We start from the raw sequence: 20939 nt of genomic DNA, 5'->3' as shown, positions 1-20939 counted from the left end.
TACGTTTCAGAAATCTTGGAATATTGCTCGCGAAAAAATAATTGAATCTAAACAAAAAAGTAAAGCCCTATACGACAGAAATATCCACATTGAGAATATTCACGTCGGGGATCAAGTATTAATCAAAAATAATGCCAGTAAAAATAAACTCGACGCGAAATGGTTAGGTCCTTACACTGTACAATCAGTTGAAGATAATAAAAATCTGATAATTTCAAAAAATGGTAAACCATACAGGACTCACATTAATCAAACCCACAAATTCTTTTAGTTTACATACGTCAAATAACAAATGTCTTCTATCTCATCACTTCAAAATCTTTTTTCGACGTCACAAACTCACAAATTCTTTTAAGTTACTCTCGTCACAAGTAAGTCCATTTCTCGCCCCATCACTTCAAAACCTTCTTCCACGTCACAAATAAAAAGTCTTCTCAGTCGTCGACAAAAACTCGAATCTTATCCATTATTTAATATCATTTTGACTGAGTGAAGAGCCCCTCGAAATTTATCAAAAGAAAAACACAACTTCTTGTATCTAATATATATTTCTAAAACTAACCCAAGAGTTAGACGTAACTCCTATCTCTAGATGATGCGGCTCTGTGCCCCACTTCAATTTTCTATCCAAAATTTACCTATGACCATCTTTTATATCTTTCACTAATTCCATTTTTAATTACAAGGCCATTAGTTTCGGTCTTGACAATAATTTCCATGAAGATTACTTTTATTATAATGAACTTTTTTCTTTCAACTTGGTGTTTATTTTGAGGCTCGAGAAGACGCCCTAATCACCAATGACAATCTTAGCAGTAATTGGCATTTCAGAGATCAAAGACAACAACTCCTTTAGCATTTGTCAGAATTATGAAAATATTATTTCCCCAACAATTTTAAGACTCAAAGAAAAAATTAGAAATCTTTTAGACACTCTTGGCGAAAACAACCTCAGTTCTTCAAACAGATTAAACAGAGGTCTTGCAAACTTTGTTGGTCAAGCAAGTAAATTTCTTTTCGGTACTTTAGATGAGGAAGACGCTAACTATTACAATGAACAAATTCGAAAATTTTCAGAACGCGAACAAACGGTAATGCAACTTTTAAAACGTGAAACTCATATAGTTCAGTCCACCTTATGTGAAATTAACAAAATAATTGCTCAGATTCAAAAGAATGAAAAAAATCTGCATGATAGTTTAGCAGCAACCATTGTTCAAATTAATAAGCAACGTAAAGAACTGAACCAATTAATTTTGGCTGAAAGATTAAATACTTATTATTCGACATTTTCAATATTGCTTTCAATTTATCAATCAGATGTCGATAATTTGATTCAATCCAGTTTTGCCGCAAAAATTGGACAACTGCACCCTTCGATATTAAGTACTAGTCAACGTTTGCGTGAATTAAATAACGTAATTCCATATCGCACTGTGAGAGCAATACTCACGTAAGTCAAAATTTGCCGAATTCTTACATTTATCATTAATGCATAAAAAAGTTAATGTAGTTTTAGTATAAGTAAGTATAAACGGTTTTTAATAGTTGCGTAATGCTCAAATTCATCAAAACGTTTGTATTGCATTTCCGAACATTACGTGTGCACTTAATGCAGGACTGCCGTATCTCAAAACTAAGTGAAATGTAAGTAAGCTATGAAGCTATGAGATTTCAGTCGATGTTGATAATCTGATACTCCTACTAATTTAGGTACAAATTGAACACAACAAATGCATAATGTCTTCTGATATAGTTAAGAATTGACCGAAAACATGGAAATCAATTTTTCTTTGAATAGGAAAGGTAGGAAAATTAATTAGAGCGAAATAAAAAATTTAAAATTTGTCAAAAATTCCGATGGAATTTTGTAACTTCGTATAGAAAGAAAGTATATCAGGAAATAATAGTCAATCAATTCCCGAACATCACGACAACGGCGGCATCAGACTTGAATGAAAATGATTAAACAATATTTATGAAGGTCCTTTAGCAATACGTAAAAAAATACGATGGATTGAATCAATTATGTATAAAAAAATGAATGAAATAAAATGATAACACATTTTATAACAATTTAGCCATAGTACACTGACCGGCAAAAAAAAAACCGGCCACCCTGAAAAATTTCGCAAAACGAAGCTTCAAAAATTTTTCATTTAACTAGTGATCGTTATTTTATTAAAGAACCATATATAAGGTATAAATAGCAAAAAAAAGAAACCAATTAAACGCAGAATTAAATTTAGTTTAACAAAATAACAGAAACAGAGCGACACTTTGAAAGACGTAAGAGTTAACGGAATTATTTTCGCGTGAAAACGTTTATTAATTGCCAAACTTATAATCAAATGATGAAAAACACTATTTACAACAAGAGCCTCCTTTATTGTTTTTTTTTAAGAAAATATCGTACTTGGTCTGTTTCTGTTATTTTGTTAAATTAAATTTAATTCTGCGTTTAATTGTTTTCTTTTTTGTGCTAATTTGTACATCATGTGTCAATAGTGAATGATTCTTCAATAAAGTAACGATCACTAGTTAAACTAAGTTTTAAAGTGGTTTTGCGAAATTTTTCAGGGTGGCCGGTTTTTTTTGCCGGTCAGTGTAGATGTTGAATGAATTAATACTGTGATCGTTTTGTGTTTTGTTATATTTTTTTCATTACAATGTGTTGCTAGTTTGCTCTTGTCTTAAATTTATTAACACGCAAGTCAAAATATTTGATATGGTGTAGCAGTGCAATAGTCACGTAAGTCAAAATTTCTTGTTTTCTATAACGAGTAGAAGGTTCTACTCTAATAGTATATTATGTAACGAGGACAATAAGGAGCATATTGGCGGCCGCGTTCGGCGTAATAATGTCCGAGGCGAAAGCCGAGGATATTATGCCGAGCAAGGCCGCTAATATGCCTTATTCCGAGTTTACATATACTATTTTATCGCATACCATACCCTTTTCTTTACAAGAACAGTTCACAGAAATGTTATAAAACATTAGCCTCTCATAACTAAGAGAGCGTTGTGTTTGGTTGCTCATGGCAATTTATGAATAAATAAACAACGAAAAAGAAGCTAAAAAATGGCTGGTGTGTCAAATTTACAACAAAAAGTGTTTATACCAGAATAACTTTCACGAAAAGCGAAGACAATAACTGAGAATCTGTTACCTGTAAAGTCCCGTTCACAGTACGAAAAAGAATACGAAGCTTTTGGAAAATGGCGAGAAAGCAAACGTGCAAAGGGGGTGAACGAGGAAATCATTTTAGCGTATTTTGCAGAAAAGTCGGAACGATTGAAATCATCCTCACTTTGGGCCCATTATTCAATGCTTAAGAGCACGATTTCTGTTAACGAAAATGTTGACATTTCTAGGTATGTATTGCAGTGTTTTCCTTATCAAAAAAATATAAATTATATTTGTCAAAAATAGTTTTATATCTTTCAAATAATAACTTGTGTCTATTTTCTTATTGTTTGGATTTTTTCCGCAGAGGGTTACATCGAGGACTCAATGAATACCAAAATCGAAGCTTCGAAGAGAATCTTGGGAGGAGGGGTGCAAACTACCTCATCATCTTCAAGTACATGGGATTCTTCTGCTACATTAGCTAACAGTACTTTTATTGAAGCCAATGTTTCAGCTAATCAAACTTTACATGTATCCAATTTGTCGTCTAAGTTTATTCCATCTATTCATTTCAACAATGTATCAGGAGGTACCATCGGTGGAAATAAAAAACTGGGACACTGAAAATTTTTGCATTGTAAACATCTCTTTAAAATGTAATTCAAAATGAAATTTAAAAAATGTCACCTTGATTAATGTCAAGTGCCAATTCAAAAATGCCAAGTTTGAATGAAGTTCAAAAGCAAACTATTGCGCAACGTTTAAGGGATGGGGTCTCAATTAGAACAATAGCAACTGAGCTGCATATCAGCAAGAATACTGTCCTACTGGCGAAAAAAAAAATTAATGAATATGGTAGAATTATCAGACGAGCGGGGTCGGGTCGTCCAAAAAAAAACGACTGCAGACGAAAACATTCAATTGGCAAATTTCATTCGAGAATATCCTTTCGAAACAGTGGTTAACGCAAGGCAGCAAACGAATTTCCCTGCGTCACTGAAAACAGCCCGGAAGAGAGTCCACGAAACTGAATTAAGAAATCGGGCTGCTGCCAATAAAATATTTTTAACTGAGCAAAACAAGGCAAATAGGGTATCATTTGCTCAGGAATTTGTCAATGAACCTGCAGATATGTGGAATAATGTGATATTTTCCGACGAAAAAACTTTCAAATCATGTAGTAATGGACGTCGTCGTGTCTATAGACCCCCAGGAACGAGATATGATGAACGCTATTGCAATAAATATAAACAATCCGGTCGCTTTTCCGTTAATGTTTGGGGGTGGGTTAGCAGCAGAGGACGTGGAATTTGCGCAATAGTAGAAGAAAGATTAAACGCTAATGTATACAGAAGGCTTCTAGAAGAACTTATGCTCCCCTCAGTAATACCAGTTTTTGGAGAACGAAACTTTATATTTCAACAAGTTTGTGGTATTCTTCTTTTCATTTTTTTTTAATAATTATAAAACCCATTGCAGGATAACTGTCCAGTTCATAATGCCCGACTGGTAAGTCGGTATTTGGAAGCCCAGGGAGTCAATGTTTTGCCTTGGCCCTCTAGGAGCCCAGATTTAAACGTAATTGAAAATGTTTGGGGAGAAATGCAAAAATATATTTATCAAAATGATTTTCGACCTAGAAATCCACTAGAATTACAAGAAAAAATTGTCGAGGCATGGGAAACTGTAACACCTGGATATATGAGGCAGTTAGTTGCTTCCATGCCTCGTCGACTACAGAATGTGATCGATGCAAATGGTGCAATGACAAAATACTGATCAGTTGAATTGGCATCTTCAGTATAATGTTTCTAGTTATAATTCCAGTTTTTTATTTTCTCTTGAATAAAGTTACGTCCCTAATTTTACGCTCTCGTTTATGCCTTTATCTTTCCGACTAATTTCTTGAAAACAATAAATAAAATATGCGAAAATGTTTCACAAACCTAATAAATAATACTTTTGGCAGGAAAAGCCCAACTTACACGTTTTAAATTTCGAATTTTCAAAATTATCTAGTTACCTATTGTGTCCCAGTTTTTTTTGTCCAGCGATGGTACGTTCTACTTCTGTGACCCTCCAAAGAAGTAGAAACGCCTTTATTTGAATAAATATTATTGTAAATAGTTGTTTTGTTTAATTATAATTTGTATCACAATAGGGGTCTAGGCCGCTAAAATTAAATCTTAGGGGACTCGGCCGCTAAAATTCAACGTATCGGTCTATCCATGGTAACATAAATTGACATTTAGCGATATGGTATGCGATAAAGGAATAAAAACACGATTAATAATAGATTGACAATACGACTATAACGTATTTCGAAGCCTTTGGTATTTAAGATACAAATAATATATAAACACTTGGGAATTTTAAAATCATCATTACTCAAAACACGCTGGTTTTGAGTTACGTGAGTATTGCTCTCACAGTGCGATATCTTCCTCCAGGAACAAAATTTTGCACTACTTTAGAGAATAATGAACTCCATAAATTCTTAAGTGTTTTATTATGTTTATTATATCAACTTCAATTTAGTCTTTGTAATTGACATACCTCTAGTATCTTTAAACGATTATCAACTTTATCATTTAATCCATTTACCTGCAAGGCAAGTTAACGACCTGCATCTTTATATCGAACCAACTTATAAGTATATGTTAATTGAAAAGAATAAACAGCATTATTTCCCGCTTAACATAGATCAAATAAATCGTTGTAAGAATTTTGGCAACAAGAAAGTATGTAAACAAGAACAACCAATTTTTTCCGCACATGTGCATGAAACATGCGAGATGAGATTGTTTACTTATACCGCAATGGTATCAAGAAATTAAGTTAGTTAAGTTAAATACGAATCTTTGGCATCAATTGTATAAACAAAATGTATGGTTATATACCTTATTATCAACCGAAAATGTAACTATAAATTGTAGAAACTTTAGTACACCTTTCAATGTTAAATTAGAAGGAAACGGATTGTTTAAATTGAATAGATCATGTACCGCCTTTACTAACTAATCTGTGTTAGAACCACATGAAAGTTTATATTCTACTATCCATTCAAATTATTTACCGTCTTATAATTTCAATTTAGATATATGTATGTTTAAATGAGTCAAAAATTGTTAACAATACTGATTTCTCACTGTATGTGCTATCGATGTATAAGATTCATGATTATCATCAGTTAGATTTAACTAGTAAGAGTCTCAAGGAAGTAACCTCTCTTATTGAAGAGAATGAAAGGAATAATCTTAACTCATCTGCACTAACCCACTATTCATTCTTATTTTATATATTTGTTATACTAATATTCTTGTATATTTCATATAAATGTTTAAACTGTTATTATAAACGTTGTAATTCAGATAACGATAGCGCTAGAATAAGTAATCGCAATTCCGTTACTAATAATATTATTTCAAGGTGCTGTAGGAAAAAGCCTCGACAGATCGCTCCTTCTGAGCAGATTTATCTTCGAAATCTGACTCACCACACGGCAGACATCACCATAGATGACGACGATGACGATCATCCTGTATCACAGCCTACACCTGGCTCTGCCTTGGGAGCTTCACAAGAAGTTTCGCCTAAAATATAAATGACGAAATTCTTTTTAAGGGGGGAGGTGTTAAGAACCCCTATTTTTTATGTCATTAATCAATTAATCAAGTAATATTATAATATGTTATTCCAAATCTGTAGGCTAATGTAGGCAACTAATTGTTTTTATCTCTTCTGATGCATTAGTTCAATAATTGTATCAATTTGTCAACATCAAACATCCGCATGGATTTTGATCTTTCTTGTTTTCCATTTAAACTGAACCATGTACTTTTTTTGTTATAATTTGGATATATAAGGAAGATCTGATGTTGTAATCATTAAGAATATAGTCAGGTCTTGTTGCGGAAAGTTGTTGTGATACTAAAGTGATTGCGCTATCGACTACTGTGTAAAGATCCTAAAATTGTCTTCAGTTTAATAAAACCTGTCAGTAGTGTTTGTGCTGCGTTTCATTTGAAAAAGTGTAACAAGTTGTGCTGAGGCATAACACACCTTTTGCACATGTTCCTCCAATCGCACTCATTGATATTAAACTATTTCCGGGCTGTTATAAAGAATGGTTACCATTCACTAACACCTTTAAGTCAAGTATCGAAGACAATTCTTATTACAAACTAACCGACTGTCAACGGTTCCAACATTTAAGATCGTGTTTGGAAGGTGAAGTAACAAGATCGATCGAACAGTTAGAGGCATCCGATGAAAATTATCAAGAAGCGTGGAAAATGCACGAAAGTCGTTTTAAAAACACGCGACTGATCGTACAGGATCATATTTTATCCATATTAAAACATAAAACTGCCTAGTGAATCCAAATCATCACATTATGCAATTCGCGAACTTTTAGATACTATAATCAGAAATGTCACAACCCTAAAGTAATTCGATATTAAAATAGACGAATGGCATTCACTGATCGTCCCAATCATAATCGAAAAAGTCGACTATGTCACAATTAGAGACTGGCAATAATCGTATACTTAGAAAAGCGGTAGAGAACATTAGAATCTATAAGTTTAATTAACAATAACACGAACGCGCTTCAATCTTCTAATGCAAACCAAAATATTGTTACGAAATAAGCCCATACGCCGCCCCGGTCGACGCCTATGTGTCTTCTAGTATGTACGCTTTGTTTCTCGCATGTAGTCTGACTCACGGGCCACGCGGATACAAGCGGATGTCGCGACGAGCCCAGAAGAAGTCTCGAAGTGGCGGTCGAAAAGCATGGAAGCGGAAGTCGCGAATACCCAATTCGAGAAAGAGCTCGATCGCCAAATTTTTGAATTCGAGTTTCTTCGTTTTTTTGCATTTCCTGTGAAAATTTATCATAGTAATGTATAATTTTTTTTACACCATCAGAAAGTAGAGATTTCAGCGAACAAAAAGCACGCCGATTTAAAAAAAAATCAAATATTTTGACGTGCGAATTTTCGATTGAATATTAGGGTGGTTTTTCGATATTAAATCAAAATAAGGGGAAAAAATAAATATTTTGAAAAAAAAAAATTACACTGAGTTTGGAACATAAATAGGTAAGTTTTCACCAAATTTCGTGAAAAAAAAATTTTTTTGTGGGAGATAAAAATAAAAAACCAAAAACTCGGTTATTTGCATTAAAGTGTAAAAACAAAAGTTGTAGATCTTTTTATTACCTACAACTTTGCCATAGGACTTGTAGTTTTGCCGAAAATCGTGTTAAACCGTTTTCTACTCTTAAAAGGTCACCCTCTTCCACTTCCCGACCTCAGATCGCCCGTAAATTATTTTTCCTTTTATTTTGTTATATTTTCTTCCTTTTCTAATTTTTTTTCACTTTTTACCATTTCCAAAGGCTTCGGCACTGGCTATTACGCTACAGGACCAATTAACATCCGCATTGGCGCCAGTCTGTTTTGGAAACTTTTGTTGCCAAATGAAAATTCGCCCACTGGCAATCTCAAATTGCAGGCAATTCACTTAGTTCTATTGTCTGAGTATTTTTGAACATTCCGCATTCAAACAATCTAAATACGTCATCCAATTTAAGCATTACCCTAACAATCCTAACATGCGTATTAGAAAAACAAGTAGAGAAATTCTGGGAATTAGTACAATACCAAACTGTTTGCACAAGGCTCACCGACGAAAAACTTAAGTGTGAGAATCATTATAAACTAATAGGAGTTTGCATTTTATTAAACAAAAACGACTTTCAAAATTTTAATATTAATGAAATCCGTCACAATATTATTTCATCTACTACTGAAGCTCTTATTCTTAATGTATCTTCCAGATCAGTTTCAATCTGTATTGGCTGTATATATCGCCCATCTGCTTCTTCTTTGGAAGATGGCAAGATTCTAATAAGCGAATTACTAGCATTCTCCGGTCGTTATAATACAACTACTTATCAGAGGTGATTTTAATTTACCTGACATCAAATGGTCCGTTTCGTAATGTAATAATGTCAGTTCACTTTTCGTTGAAGTGTATTTCAAAGGAGGTTTTACCCATACGGAAAGTAGCCCATGCAATGGGCTATGATTTTTCGAATCACTGATTTATTATTGCTTAAAAGAGTTGAAAAATTAACTGAGTGTTGTCAAAAGATGTGGCATTTTGCCACCGTTTGAATTTTTTAAATCTGATAAGTAACTGTTGCAATAAAAATTAACAAAATCACATAAAATTGGCTTAAAAGAAGCGGTTGTAACTCGGCAATTAAATGAAGCATTCGAAAAATTCAAACGGGGGCAGCAAGATTAATCTTTCGTAACTGTGTACCTATATAAAATTGCGACGTTGTCAATTACAAAATGTTGCTATAAAACGACAAGGCCGAATGCATGTTTTCGGACAAAATGCAAGCCATAGAATACCCTCCTCCGATCAGGTGAGGAAAGACGCTAAGCGGGGGCTCACATCTACTCCCACTTTAAAACGCAAAGCACATTCAAGACGCGATCGTATTTTGAAATACTTTTCTCACACTATAATCGGTGGAGTGTTACAAGTCAGCAGCATAAAAAATATTTCCAGGAATAGTCTCATATCTCCAGTGCTTAAATTTAATTGAGACACAGCAATTTGACAGCCGAAATAGAGACTTCCATCGTAAATATATCAATTATTTCAATGGAAAGAAAATAATAATAAAAAATTGGTCGAACGTTGTTTTGAGAGAACTTCCCTCGCTCCTGAAGTACAATGAAACATATCCAGCATTTTCGAGTTGAGATTTTTTTTTACACAATTTTGTAATGACGGCATTAACATTTTGGAAGAACACGTAGATCAGCTTGGATTGGTGCAGTGTAACACTCAAAATAACAGTACTGTATTCCTAAAATTTTCTAGGAAAATGGAGTGAGCTGTTCCTGATTTAATCAATAAGATGAATTGATTCATTCATTTTTGTTTCAGCTACCTGTTTCAGATCTAAAACAATCGTCGAAAGTTGTTGCGACAAAACTTTCTTCGCTCCTGAAGTACAATGAAACATATCCAGCATTTTCGAGTTGAGTTTTTTCTTTACACAATTTTGTGATGACGTCTTCAACATTTTTGCAAGGACACTTGAATTGGTGCAGTGTAAAATAAATTGATTTATTCATTAATTTTTTGAGTCACCTATTTAAGCAAATCTAAAAAAATTGTCGAAAGTTATTTAGACAGGACTTCCCTCGCCCCTGAAGCACAGTGCCACAAATCCCGCTTCTTTGAAAAATTGGGTAAATTTTGGCTAGCGTTTTACCATCTACACGATATTCTTAACATACATATAAAATTGGTGAATGAACCTACGCGCTTTCGATCGGGTAATAAAATAACCTTATTTGACATACATCGTGTAAAACTTTTGTGACTTAAGCGGCCTAACCCAAAGCACCCTTATAAGTCAAACTGGCTATTGTTTTACTTAACTCAGTTCACAGCTTCATTATGCCAACAATGGACAGTAATAATCCTTAGGGTTCGGGTCCACAAAGCTTACAATAGCCAGTTTGACTTATAAGGGTGGTTTGGCTTAACTCGCTTAAGTCATAAAAGTTTTACAAGGTATAAGGTATAAGGTATAAAGTGAGGTTACTTTACTCCTTCTACTCTAGATTTAGTCTTAACTAATGACATTAATATTTCCGCCCCTATAGGTATCTCTGACCATGCTGTAAAATAAACTTACATTTAGTTTACAAGTATGTCTTCTCCAAAAGTTACTAGAGAATCGTGCAAAATAATATATTACAAACAAGTGGCATTTACCCTTGACCACCTGAATTCGGATGATTTTTACACTGTTTTTGATGTAGGGGAACGAGGGGCTTGTTGTAACAGTTTTTAGGAAAACGAATATAATTTGGTATCTATTAGCTGTTTGACCATTATAAAAGTATCTATCGGTAGTCTAACTATTCCCCTATTGGACTGAACAGGCAAAAGGTCAAAACTGTTCATCTTCACTTCACACCAGGCATTTTCTTAAAAAAAGTGCATTGTTACAACTTGCCCCGTGGTTGGGGCTAGTTGTAACAGCCATGAGACAGGTAGTACCAGTAAAAATAAAGCTGATGTTGATACATATTTAGACTTTATTTTTCAAAAATCAACACAACACTTCATTATATACAATTTTTTTTCAGTAAAACTGAACTAAACCTTTTGAAGAAGAGTCAACATTAAAGATTTGAGTTTTGTCTTCCTTTTTCTTAATATATCTGGAAAGCGATATATGGCATAGGTCAAAATTTTGGCTCGCTTTTCGTATGCTAGGTACGAGATTTGTAGAAGTGAATTTGGGATAAGTTGTAACATGTTACAACTTGCCCCAAAGCTATTGTTACAACATGCCCCGTAGCACAATTTTCTACATTTAATTACATTTCGACAAAATTATGTGGCTTAGCGTCAAAATGTGTAAGGAATATTAAAGCTGAGTAATTTTTGAGCTACATGCAAAACTAAAAGTTTTAAATTAATTAATAATTGATACGAAAAACCAAATTTTACTAAAGCAATATTTTACATTACTTGGCCAAAACGAAACATGTGCACAGATCCACTCACTGCGCTGGCTCAAGGAACAGTGGTTGTGATGACATGATGTCTTATGGTGCAAGAATTAAATTCAGTAAAATACCTGATATTAAAGAGTTTAAATTGCTGGTAAAAACGTAGTGTTACAACTTACCCCTGTTACAACAAGCCCCTAGTTCCCCTACAACATTATGGAATATATTTAAGGACACCATTTATAATGTTATTTATTCAAATTGCAAGTTAAGGTGCAAAAAAATGTGTACATCCAAACCCTGGAAACCTCACGACTGCATTTGTTATAAACATAGTCCTCAAACACAATTACATGTTGCAAATAATACAATGCTTTTGACAAGATTAATTCCTTCAAAAATGTAATTTGAATATTTTGAATGGAAGACAGACGATAAACACCGACTTATAAATAAAATGAAAATAATTACTCAGCGTTCGACGAAACCATCTGAAAGGAACATACAATAAAAATTCATAACATCTTGGTTTAAAAGTGTTTAATAAACTTTAAAACCAAACAAATAATTCCAGAATCGTAACATCTGACAGGCTACCTGAGAATTACGCAGGAAATAATATCATAAATTGTATTCTAGTTTGTTTGCAAGATCTGCCAACAATAGGATTTACCGCATCTTCACCTCATAGTCAGGAGTTCAATATTTTCATAAAATTGTATGCAGTACAACCTAAACATTGATTAAATACATACAAATACACCTATCCTATTGTTTGGAGCGAACAAGCCGAATGCCGGCGAATAAGAGATGGCGCACCAAGATTTGGCCGTCAAACGCCGTCGAATAGGTTGGACCCCAATCCCGCGCATAGGCAACCCCCATAACAGCAAACACTCCATAGAGTGCGACGAAAAAAATGTGTAAGAATCTCATAGTAAGTATGGAGAGGGAGAATGAGCTTCCACTTGCGCAGACACAAAATCCTTGGTAAAATTAAAAGCAGCCATTTTATCAGTCAACATAATTATACTTCAGTATATTTATTGATGCGAAAACAGTATCAATTTTGTGTACACATGTCCAACAGAAGTGCCTTGAGCAAGATATGAAAGTTTTTTGCTGAAATTAAACATTCTTATTCACATGTAGGCATTAATTATTTGTTTAATAAGAATATATAAATGGCCTTAATCGATGGCCGCCGTCTCGAGTGCGTGGTCCTCTAAATTAGGAAAAAGAATGCTGGCAGCGCTGTAGAATCTCTGCGCCCAAGCTATGCCAACAGTTTTAAAAAATTGTTCATCCCTTGGAAGTTTATTATCGGTGATTTGCAAAATTTTTCGTATTTGCAACTCACAATAACAACAAATCTTTACAACCCCAGCAAAAGGTTTAATAAGCCCACCAAAAATCAAAATTTTGTTAAGACTTAAAAAATAACTATTGTAAGTATTTTATTTTACCCATGTTTTTTTTTGTCCAATAATCTGTAAAACTTTAAGTCACTTCCTCGTGTTTCAATGCAAGAAGAAATGCAGTCTGCGCACTTAAACGTCTTCACCACCATTTTGACAACATAGCTACCAATATATGCCACAACGTTTTCTGCTACTTCACTCACCCCAATAAAATTAGGCAGACAGTCATAGTCATGGTCTGCAAGTGCTTCAGTCAAAATATCGAGGCCATAGTTTTTCAAGACAAACACGTCAACCCATTGTTCAACATCTGTGCTCTTTTGCTTAGGGCCACTGCTAACAGAGAGCATAGAGGTGGTGCAAAGCACTTTACAATTTCCTCCTTCCCCCGTTATGTTTGTAAATAGAAGCAATCTTCTAAAATTCTACAAAATTGTAGAGGAGTAGGGTTATTGTTCCACCCATTTCTCGATCTGAAAACAGAAATATAAAGACAGATTTGTGTAATTCCAGTGCATGAAAAACGTAATACAATTGTTTCTTTGAAGAGCTTGCCGCAGTAAGCAGAAGAAAATTTCCAGATGATCTTGATTATATTTATATGTTAGCAAGTAATTCCACCTCTTACTACTAACAAATTCATCAAAAATTCCCATGAACGAAGTAACGGAAATAACAAAGCCCAGAATTGACGTTTTTCTAGGCGTGCACCACAAAGGCCTGCCAGTGACATCCGTCAAATTTAGGAGATACTCATTGGTATCAGTGAGAAATGGATGCCACATTTCTTCATTGTTTTCTCTCAAAGATGCCTTAAAATTCTTAGCACGTACACTTCGGGAATTGAGAATATCAAATAAAGAATCTATCCTTCTGATGAATTCTATTGTTGCTTCATTCACAACCTTGAAAGTCACCAACACCAAGATCTTTTAAAAATTCAAGTGCATCCGCAACACTTTTGCTAAGAGTTTCTGCTGCTAAACTCACCTATAATAGAACTTAATTATTAATGTCAATGAGGAATATTGTCAGGAAAACAACTTACTTTCATTTTTCATTTTTTTTCTTGATATTGTTTATTTTTATTTATAATAAGAATTGTCTTTTTTTTAAATTTTAACAAAGAAAATTTGTCGCTTATTATCTAACATACTTTTGTACATTGAGAGCATTCCGGGTTAGTATAATCGCATTATTCTATTGATACCTACCTACTATACTTCTGTTCACTACCTGGGCATACGGGCCAAGCGAAAGATCTTGCAGTAATAAAACGTTCCCAGATGAGCCTAACACAAATTTCTAGTCAACTAGATTAGTTTCTGGTAAATAAATGGGATTATTATAATGAATAAATAATACAAACAAATTATTTATTATTACTTGTTGTTTCAATCCATTAGACGCTTGTAGGCTATTGCATACGTTTCTCGAAAAATCGTTGGTAATAAATGCAGTGAAGCATCTTTGCGCCTTAATTCCTCTGCATAAATTGGCATTTTGAATAAAGGCCGTAGGAAAAAATTGTTATGGTTTTATGGTTTATTTACATAATTTACTTATTTACAATGAATGTTTTTAATATATAGTACAAGTTCTTGATATTATTTATTTTTAAGACAATTAATAATCGTGTGTTATTGTATTTAATTTTCAACAAGAAAATTTTGTCCCTTATTAATATCTAACATGTTTTTATACAATGAAAAACACCATTCCACATCGCAGGAAGTTACAGGAGAATTTCTAAATAAATAAGCTTTTGCTATATCACTTCGACAAAAGCACTATCTCAAAGAAAACAAATAGTGGAAAAACGGAGCAGATTCACAAATTTTTCTTTTATTTCTTCTGTTTTGCAGGGAGTGAGAAATATGGCGTATTGTACATTTTCTAATAAAAATATCGATTTTATGCAAATTTCTGCACCACTTACACAGCTTACCAGATAAGCAGTTTAATTGAAATTAAGTCAAATAAATGTTAATATAAACAGATGCCTTGTTCTTCCATATACATAGTATATTTATATCATGTAAAATATTTCAATTACTGACTTTAAAGAAATTGAATTTACAGAACATGTAGTGAGACTTCTAAAACAATAAAAGATTTTGCTCTAAGTTTAAAACTAAAACAAAACGAAATCAAGAAATAAACGAATAACACTGAAGGCCTTTTAAACTTGTTGCATTATTGCTAAAACTTTTCCCAGTGTTAATATCATAGAATGTATCGAATATGTATAGCCCCAAAAATGTTTACTAAACATATTCAAATATTCATCTAAAAGTAGATGATAATGTTACGCAACACATAAAAATATCTACACTTTCTCAAAAAAAATTAGTGTATGGTTACAGTCTCAGTGATGTTAATTTTAGAAATATTGCTACATATAGTTTCAAACATAATTAAATGAATTATTTCTTGGAATTCGAAACCGGTTACTTCCTTGCAGTGGATGTGTATAAAATCAGCTCTAAAGAAAGTTAGCGAGCGTTGCCGGAGCATGGCTGATAGCTCTCTAATCGGCTCTGAGCGCTTAGAGTCGGCATTGGTCTGAGCGCTCGCTGGTCGGAAAAAAATAGCTATTTCTTAGGGTTTACTTATAAAAAGCTTGTCTCCGTTTTATTTTTTTTTGACAAACTTTTTTTTTTCAGGAATTTTGAAAAATATTAAATGACATCAGGTGAAGACAATTGTAATTTAAATTCGCTGCTATCCATGTCTTGTCGTCAGCGAGCTGAAGCTTTTGCGAACCGACTTCATTCTCGATTAACGTCTTTGGATTCTAAAGAAAAAAATATAAAGTTAAACGAAAACAGTTGGCTTTCAACTTCTAACGATACTTTAACTGTATCACAACCTAAACCCAGTTGTGATTATACTTTTACTACAGATTTTTATTTAAATTTTGTTACATCAGAGAGCCCTGGTGAAGAGCTAGATGATACTGAACATTTAAACTCCATCATTAATGCAGCGTCTCAAAACAAAGATGGTCTACCACAACATGTAATAACTTCTCACTATGATAGTGATTCGAGTGATGGTCCTTTTTATGACTGTCAAAGTGATTTTAGTTTGTTTGCTGAGGATATATGTAATGGTAGTGCAACATGTGTTAATAATGTATGCAATGAACCTACAGCAAACACTGACGGTGAAATTATTAGTGGAAAAAGTCCAAAATATAATATTTTTAACCAAGAAGACATGCATATTGCTGACGGTGTATTTCAAGAGAAGAATGAAAATTGTGATGATACAAGTATTTACGATTCTAAACTAGAGTTAAACAAGGACAGGTCGCAATCCTCCAATATTGAAAAGGAGGCCATTTTTCAAACGGAGAACTTATTTGCATCTGTTTCTAATGACCACAATGAAATCGAGGAAAAAATCCCAAGGGTAAGACGGTGTTCGTCCTTAAAAACGGGTAAGACGCCTCCGGAAACACCTGGTAGAAAAAAAATTGTCCGATTCGCGGATGTCTTAGGATTGGATTTGGCAGATGTAAGAACTTTTCTAGATGAAATTCCAAAAATTCCCAATTCAGCTTTTAATGATTTAATGGATGTAGATGTTAAAACGTCTTCGTCATCTTTAAGTTCAACTTCTTCACAAAAACAATACAGCACGCAATTGGAAAAGGTATTGGTCCCATTATTTTCACAACCAGGAGGCCAACCTGATTTTATGGATCGTATACGTGACAATCAAATTTGTTTAGATAATGTAATAGTTGAGGATTCTGCAATACCCACTTTTAAAGGACTCGTGAGAGTAAAGAATTTAGATTTTCATAAAACTGTACATGTTAGATATACTGTAGATTCTTGGAAAAGCTTTGCTGATGTACAGGCAATTTACGTGGAAAATTCTTGTGATGGATTTTCTGATAAATTTTGTTTTACAATTTATGGAAATAACTTAGCCCTGGGAGACAAACTAGAATTTGCTATACGATTTCAGTGCAAAGGTTGCCAGTTTTGGGACAATAATAATGGAAAAAATTATTCACTACAGTGTTTACCGACCACTACCAGCACTAATGCAGCACCTGACAGCAAATGGACCTCTTATTTTTACTAGTAAGTATTGTAGAATTTACTATTGATATTTCATTTTATGGTCAAAATTTAACGTAACAGAATTTTTACCACGAGCGCATTCGAAAGCGTTCGCACTAGTACCAACACCCTGTTAGTTCAATAAACAGAGAGCCGTATTCTGTACGCAAAAATTTTAACGAACCTATTAAAAAAAAAATAATGGTACTGTTTATTTTGAATGTGGTTAGAGTTTGCTTAAGTATAATTTGGCCTAAATTTATAGCAGTATAACTACCGGGTAAGTTAAGTTAGAATAAATTGATAGATCTAATCTCAAACATAAGAAAAAAGTAATCGAGTAAAGTAATCATGTGGAAGATGAATTGACGTCGATAGTAATTTCAAATAATAATAAAAAATAAACATGAAGAGGTAATAATTATGTTTTCAATGATTTAAAAATCAATGAGAGAAGGAGGGCGGGACTTTTATTAAACTTGGGAATAGAAGGGACGACTGGCAGAAAAGCAAAAGCGAACAACCTTAATCCTGAAAAACTGTTCTTATTTTATTTTTACCGCTGAATCAGTAACTGTTTGTAGATCAATACTGTAATATTGTTTTTGCACTCATGACCTTTTTTGACGGCTTACGCGCATTCACCAGGGTGTGGGAGTTCGAACTTCCCGCACACGTGCATTTTAACTTTCCGTTGCCAAGAAAACCTTAAAATACTCGGGTACTGTGAACATTGTGACGTATTGATGGCGCTGTCAATACCGTTGTTTATTAACTTACAGTTAATCTTTTCAGTTTAAAGTGTTCATGTAATGTAATTCGTATTTAATCTAATTTTGTTATGTACAGGGTCATCAAAATTGATTGAGAGAGTTGGTACCCCCTATTTTTGTCGTGAAGTTTGTCAACCTTATGACAGATTTGTTTAAGGTTATATGGCAATGAATTCAGTGGCGTGACAAAAATTAGAAACTTCAAATCTGACAACTAATGTTTTTACCAAAAAAAAAGTCGAAAAAAGACGCCACTGAGTTTTGAAATTTGAAACTTGAAACTTCAAATCTGACAGCTAATATTTTTATACAACTTAATAAACCAAATTATTCAAGTTCAGGTTTACCAACTCTCTCAATCAATTTTGATGACTCTGTATTTAATAGCCTTATAGTAAGGAGGCTATTTTTGTAATGTCTATGGTATTCGCAATATACTTCTTCTGTGTACAAGTCGATGATTATATTATTTGGCTGGTTTTCTTGTCGAAAAATCGTAACAGGTTATGGGCGCAGAACGCTAAGCTAAGTGGGAAAAAACATGAATATCAAACGAAAAGTCAAATATTGAAAACTATTTGAAAGATATCTCCACGAGGCTGATTTTAAGGTTATCCAAAACGTACTAAAAAGAAGCATAGACGTAGAACAATGGATCCAACAAGAATCATCAATGTCGGTTATTTGGAAGGAAAGTCGAACTGGGATACGTAGAAGTACAAAATTACTATTTGTCTACGAGGAATTTCAGGAGCTCTGGATATCATTGAAGGCAGGTCAGTGAAGCCTAGTCCACTAGATGATGGTGCACAGCCGGAAGAAAAGATGGCGTACCAAACTTCACTTGATGCATTTAATAAAACAGAGAGCAATGCATTGATTATCTTGACAAATAATATGACATAGGAAACTAAAGAAAATTATGCGATTAACCAGTGCCAGGGAAGTATGGCTAGAATTACACAAACTTTTTGATGGTGTTTCAGAAGACAAAGTGTACAACCTGTGTCTACAATTCTTTAGTTTCAAAAAATGTTCCAGCGACGATATGGCTACACATATATCAAAATTAAAGAATCCATGGAGCGAGTTAAAAGTGGAAATGAGAAACGACACTGATGGTAATACAGAATTGCCCGATTTGTTTTTGATTTGCAAAATTTTGGGTACGCTACTTCAAGTCAAGTTGGATGATGATGTCAAAAAGTGACAGAACGGTTGATAATTTGACAAATCAACTGTGTGCTTATGAGCGAGCCTTAAAAAACAATGAGAATGGATCATCGGGACAGGAAGCTCTCATTTTGGACTCATCAAAAAGAACTACATAAGTAAGTTCGACCGACCAGAAGAAAAAGAAGAAGATATTTTGCAACTATTGTAAGAAACCTAACCATGTTATAAAAGTATCCAGAAAGTGGATTGCGGATGGAAGACCTCCAAAACTTGATAACAAGCGAGAACAAACTTCAAACATGCTTCTTTTGATTTATCGCCAGTGATGAATTCAGAATGTGGTGCAGATGATTGGTATGTAGACAATGGCGCTAAAATCATATTTCAAACGACAAAAGTTACTTTAAAACTCTTCAGCCATTCACAACAGCACACTCAGTAACCACGGCAAACGGTGAAAGAATTGAAGCTATCGGCAAAGGTGAAGTTGACATAGAGGCAGCTATCGGAGGCAAGTGGCACAGGATCACTCTGACAGATGTATGGTGTGTGCCTGAAATAAAGAAAAATCTGTTTTCTGTTCTAGCTGTACACGACAAACACCCAGATAGTCAGTTTCTTTCAACCACAGAAATTGGAAATTTTAAAGTTGGCAAAGATGTAGTGTTAGTCGGGGTACAAAAATGTTATGGAGGACTTTTTAAATTGGCAGTGAGAAGCGTGAAACCTACGTCTCCAATGAAGTAAATGTCAAAGAATGTTTTGCAGCTATACCACGAACGACTTGGACATCAGAATAAACGACACGTGAAGTCCCTGCTGGACAGAGAATTCAACGTTACGGTGGAAATGGACAGTGAACTGTGTGAAGGTTGTATCTATGGGAAAGCTCATCGTCTACCTTTCGGTACCAGAGAAAAAACTACAAAGCCGGGAGAGCGGATTCACACAGATGTTTGTGGGCCAGTTGAAGAATCAATGTCAGGCTTTCGGTATTTTGTTTTGTTAAAAGACGATTGGACAAAATTCAGGACTATCTACTTTATTAAAGAGAAGTCAGAAGTAGCGGAAAAGCTAAGTCAATTTATAGCAGAAACAAACACCACGGGACATTTAATTAAGGAACTGTTGAGTGATAATGGAAAAGAGTTCAACAACAGAGAAGTAAGGAGAAGTTTACAAAAAGAAGGTATAAACCACCGCCTTACGATGCCATATACTCCAGAACAAAATGGAACAAGTGAAAGAGAAAATCGCACAGTTGTTGAAACTACTAGAGCGATAATGCATGTTCATGGAAACATTCAACAGAGTCTGTGGCCTGAAATGATTCGCACAGCGAATTACAGCCTAAATCGAACGGGACCTTCAAGTGTTGCATGGACGTCTCCATATGAACTTTGGTATGGGAAGAAACCAAGGTTGAAACATCTACGGATAATAGGTTCCACGTATTATGTTCATATGCCGAAACAGCAAAGGCTCGATGGATGGATGGATGGATGGATGGATGGAGATGGATCGAAAAGCCATCAAAAAAACATTGGTCGGCTACGACCACGATGATGGATATAGAATTTACTGTGAAGACTAGGGCAAGCTCATCAGATCAAGAGATGTCATCTTTGAGGAGAAAACTTTACACCAAGGGAGAGGTGTAGTAATTCTAGAAAACATCGAACTTTCTGATCAACATGGCGATTTAACGCATGATGATAAACAGGTTGAACAAAACGGTGAAACTGATGAAGAAGACGAAACCTTTTGGGGACTCGAAAGCGAGGCAGAAAGTACGGATA

The 20939-nt window shown here is 34.2% G+C and overlaps 1 protein-coding gene across 1 annotated transcript in view; it reads left to right on the top strand.

Moving 5' to 3' along the window:
* The window catches only part of LOC135134991 (glycogen-binding subunit 76A), a 142662-nt gene that overhangs the window by 38544 nt on the left and 83179 nt on the right, over positions 1–20939 (top strand). The window contains exon 2 of the mRNA XM_064063922.1: positions 15779–17212. Coding sequence (XP_063919992.1) covers positions 15798–17212 — 1415 coding nt within the window. The 5' untranslated portion in view covers positions 15779–15797. The remainder of the gene's footprint in view (positions 1–15778; positions 17213–20939) is intronic.

This window comes from Zophobas morio, unplaced genomic scaffold, assembly GCF_036711695.1.
Source record: "Zophobas morio isolate AGI-343-1 ecotype UQ-CSIRO unplaced genomic scaffold, CSIRO_AGI_Zmor_V1 ptg000024l, whole genome shotgun sequence".
Classification (NCBI taxonomy): domain Eukaryota; kingdom Metazoa; phylum Arthropoda; class Insecta; order Coleoptera; family Tenebrionidae; genus Zophobas; species Zophobas morio.
This window is presented reverse-complemented; position numbering and strand designations above follow the sequence as displayed.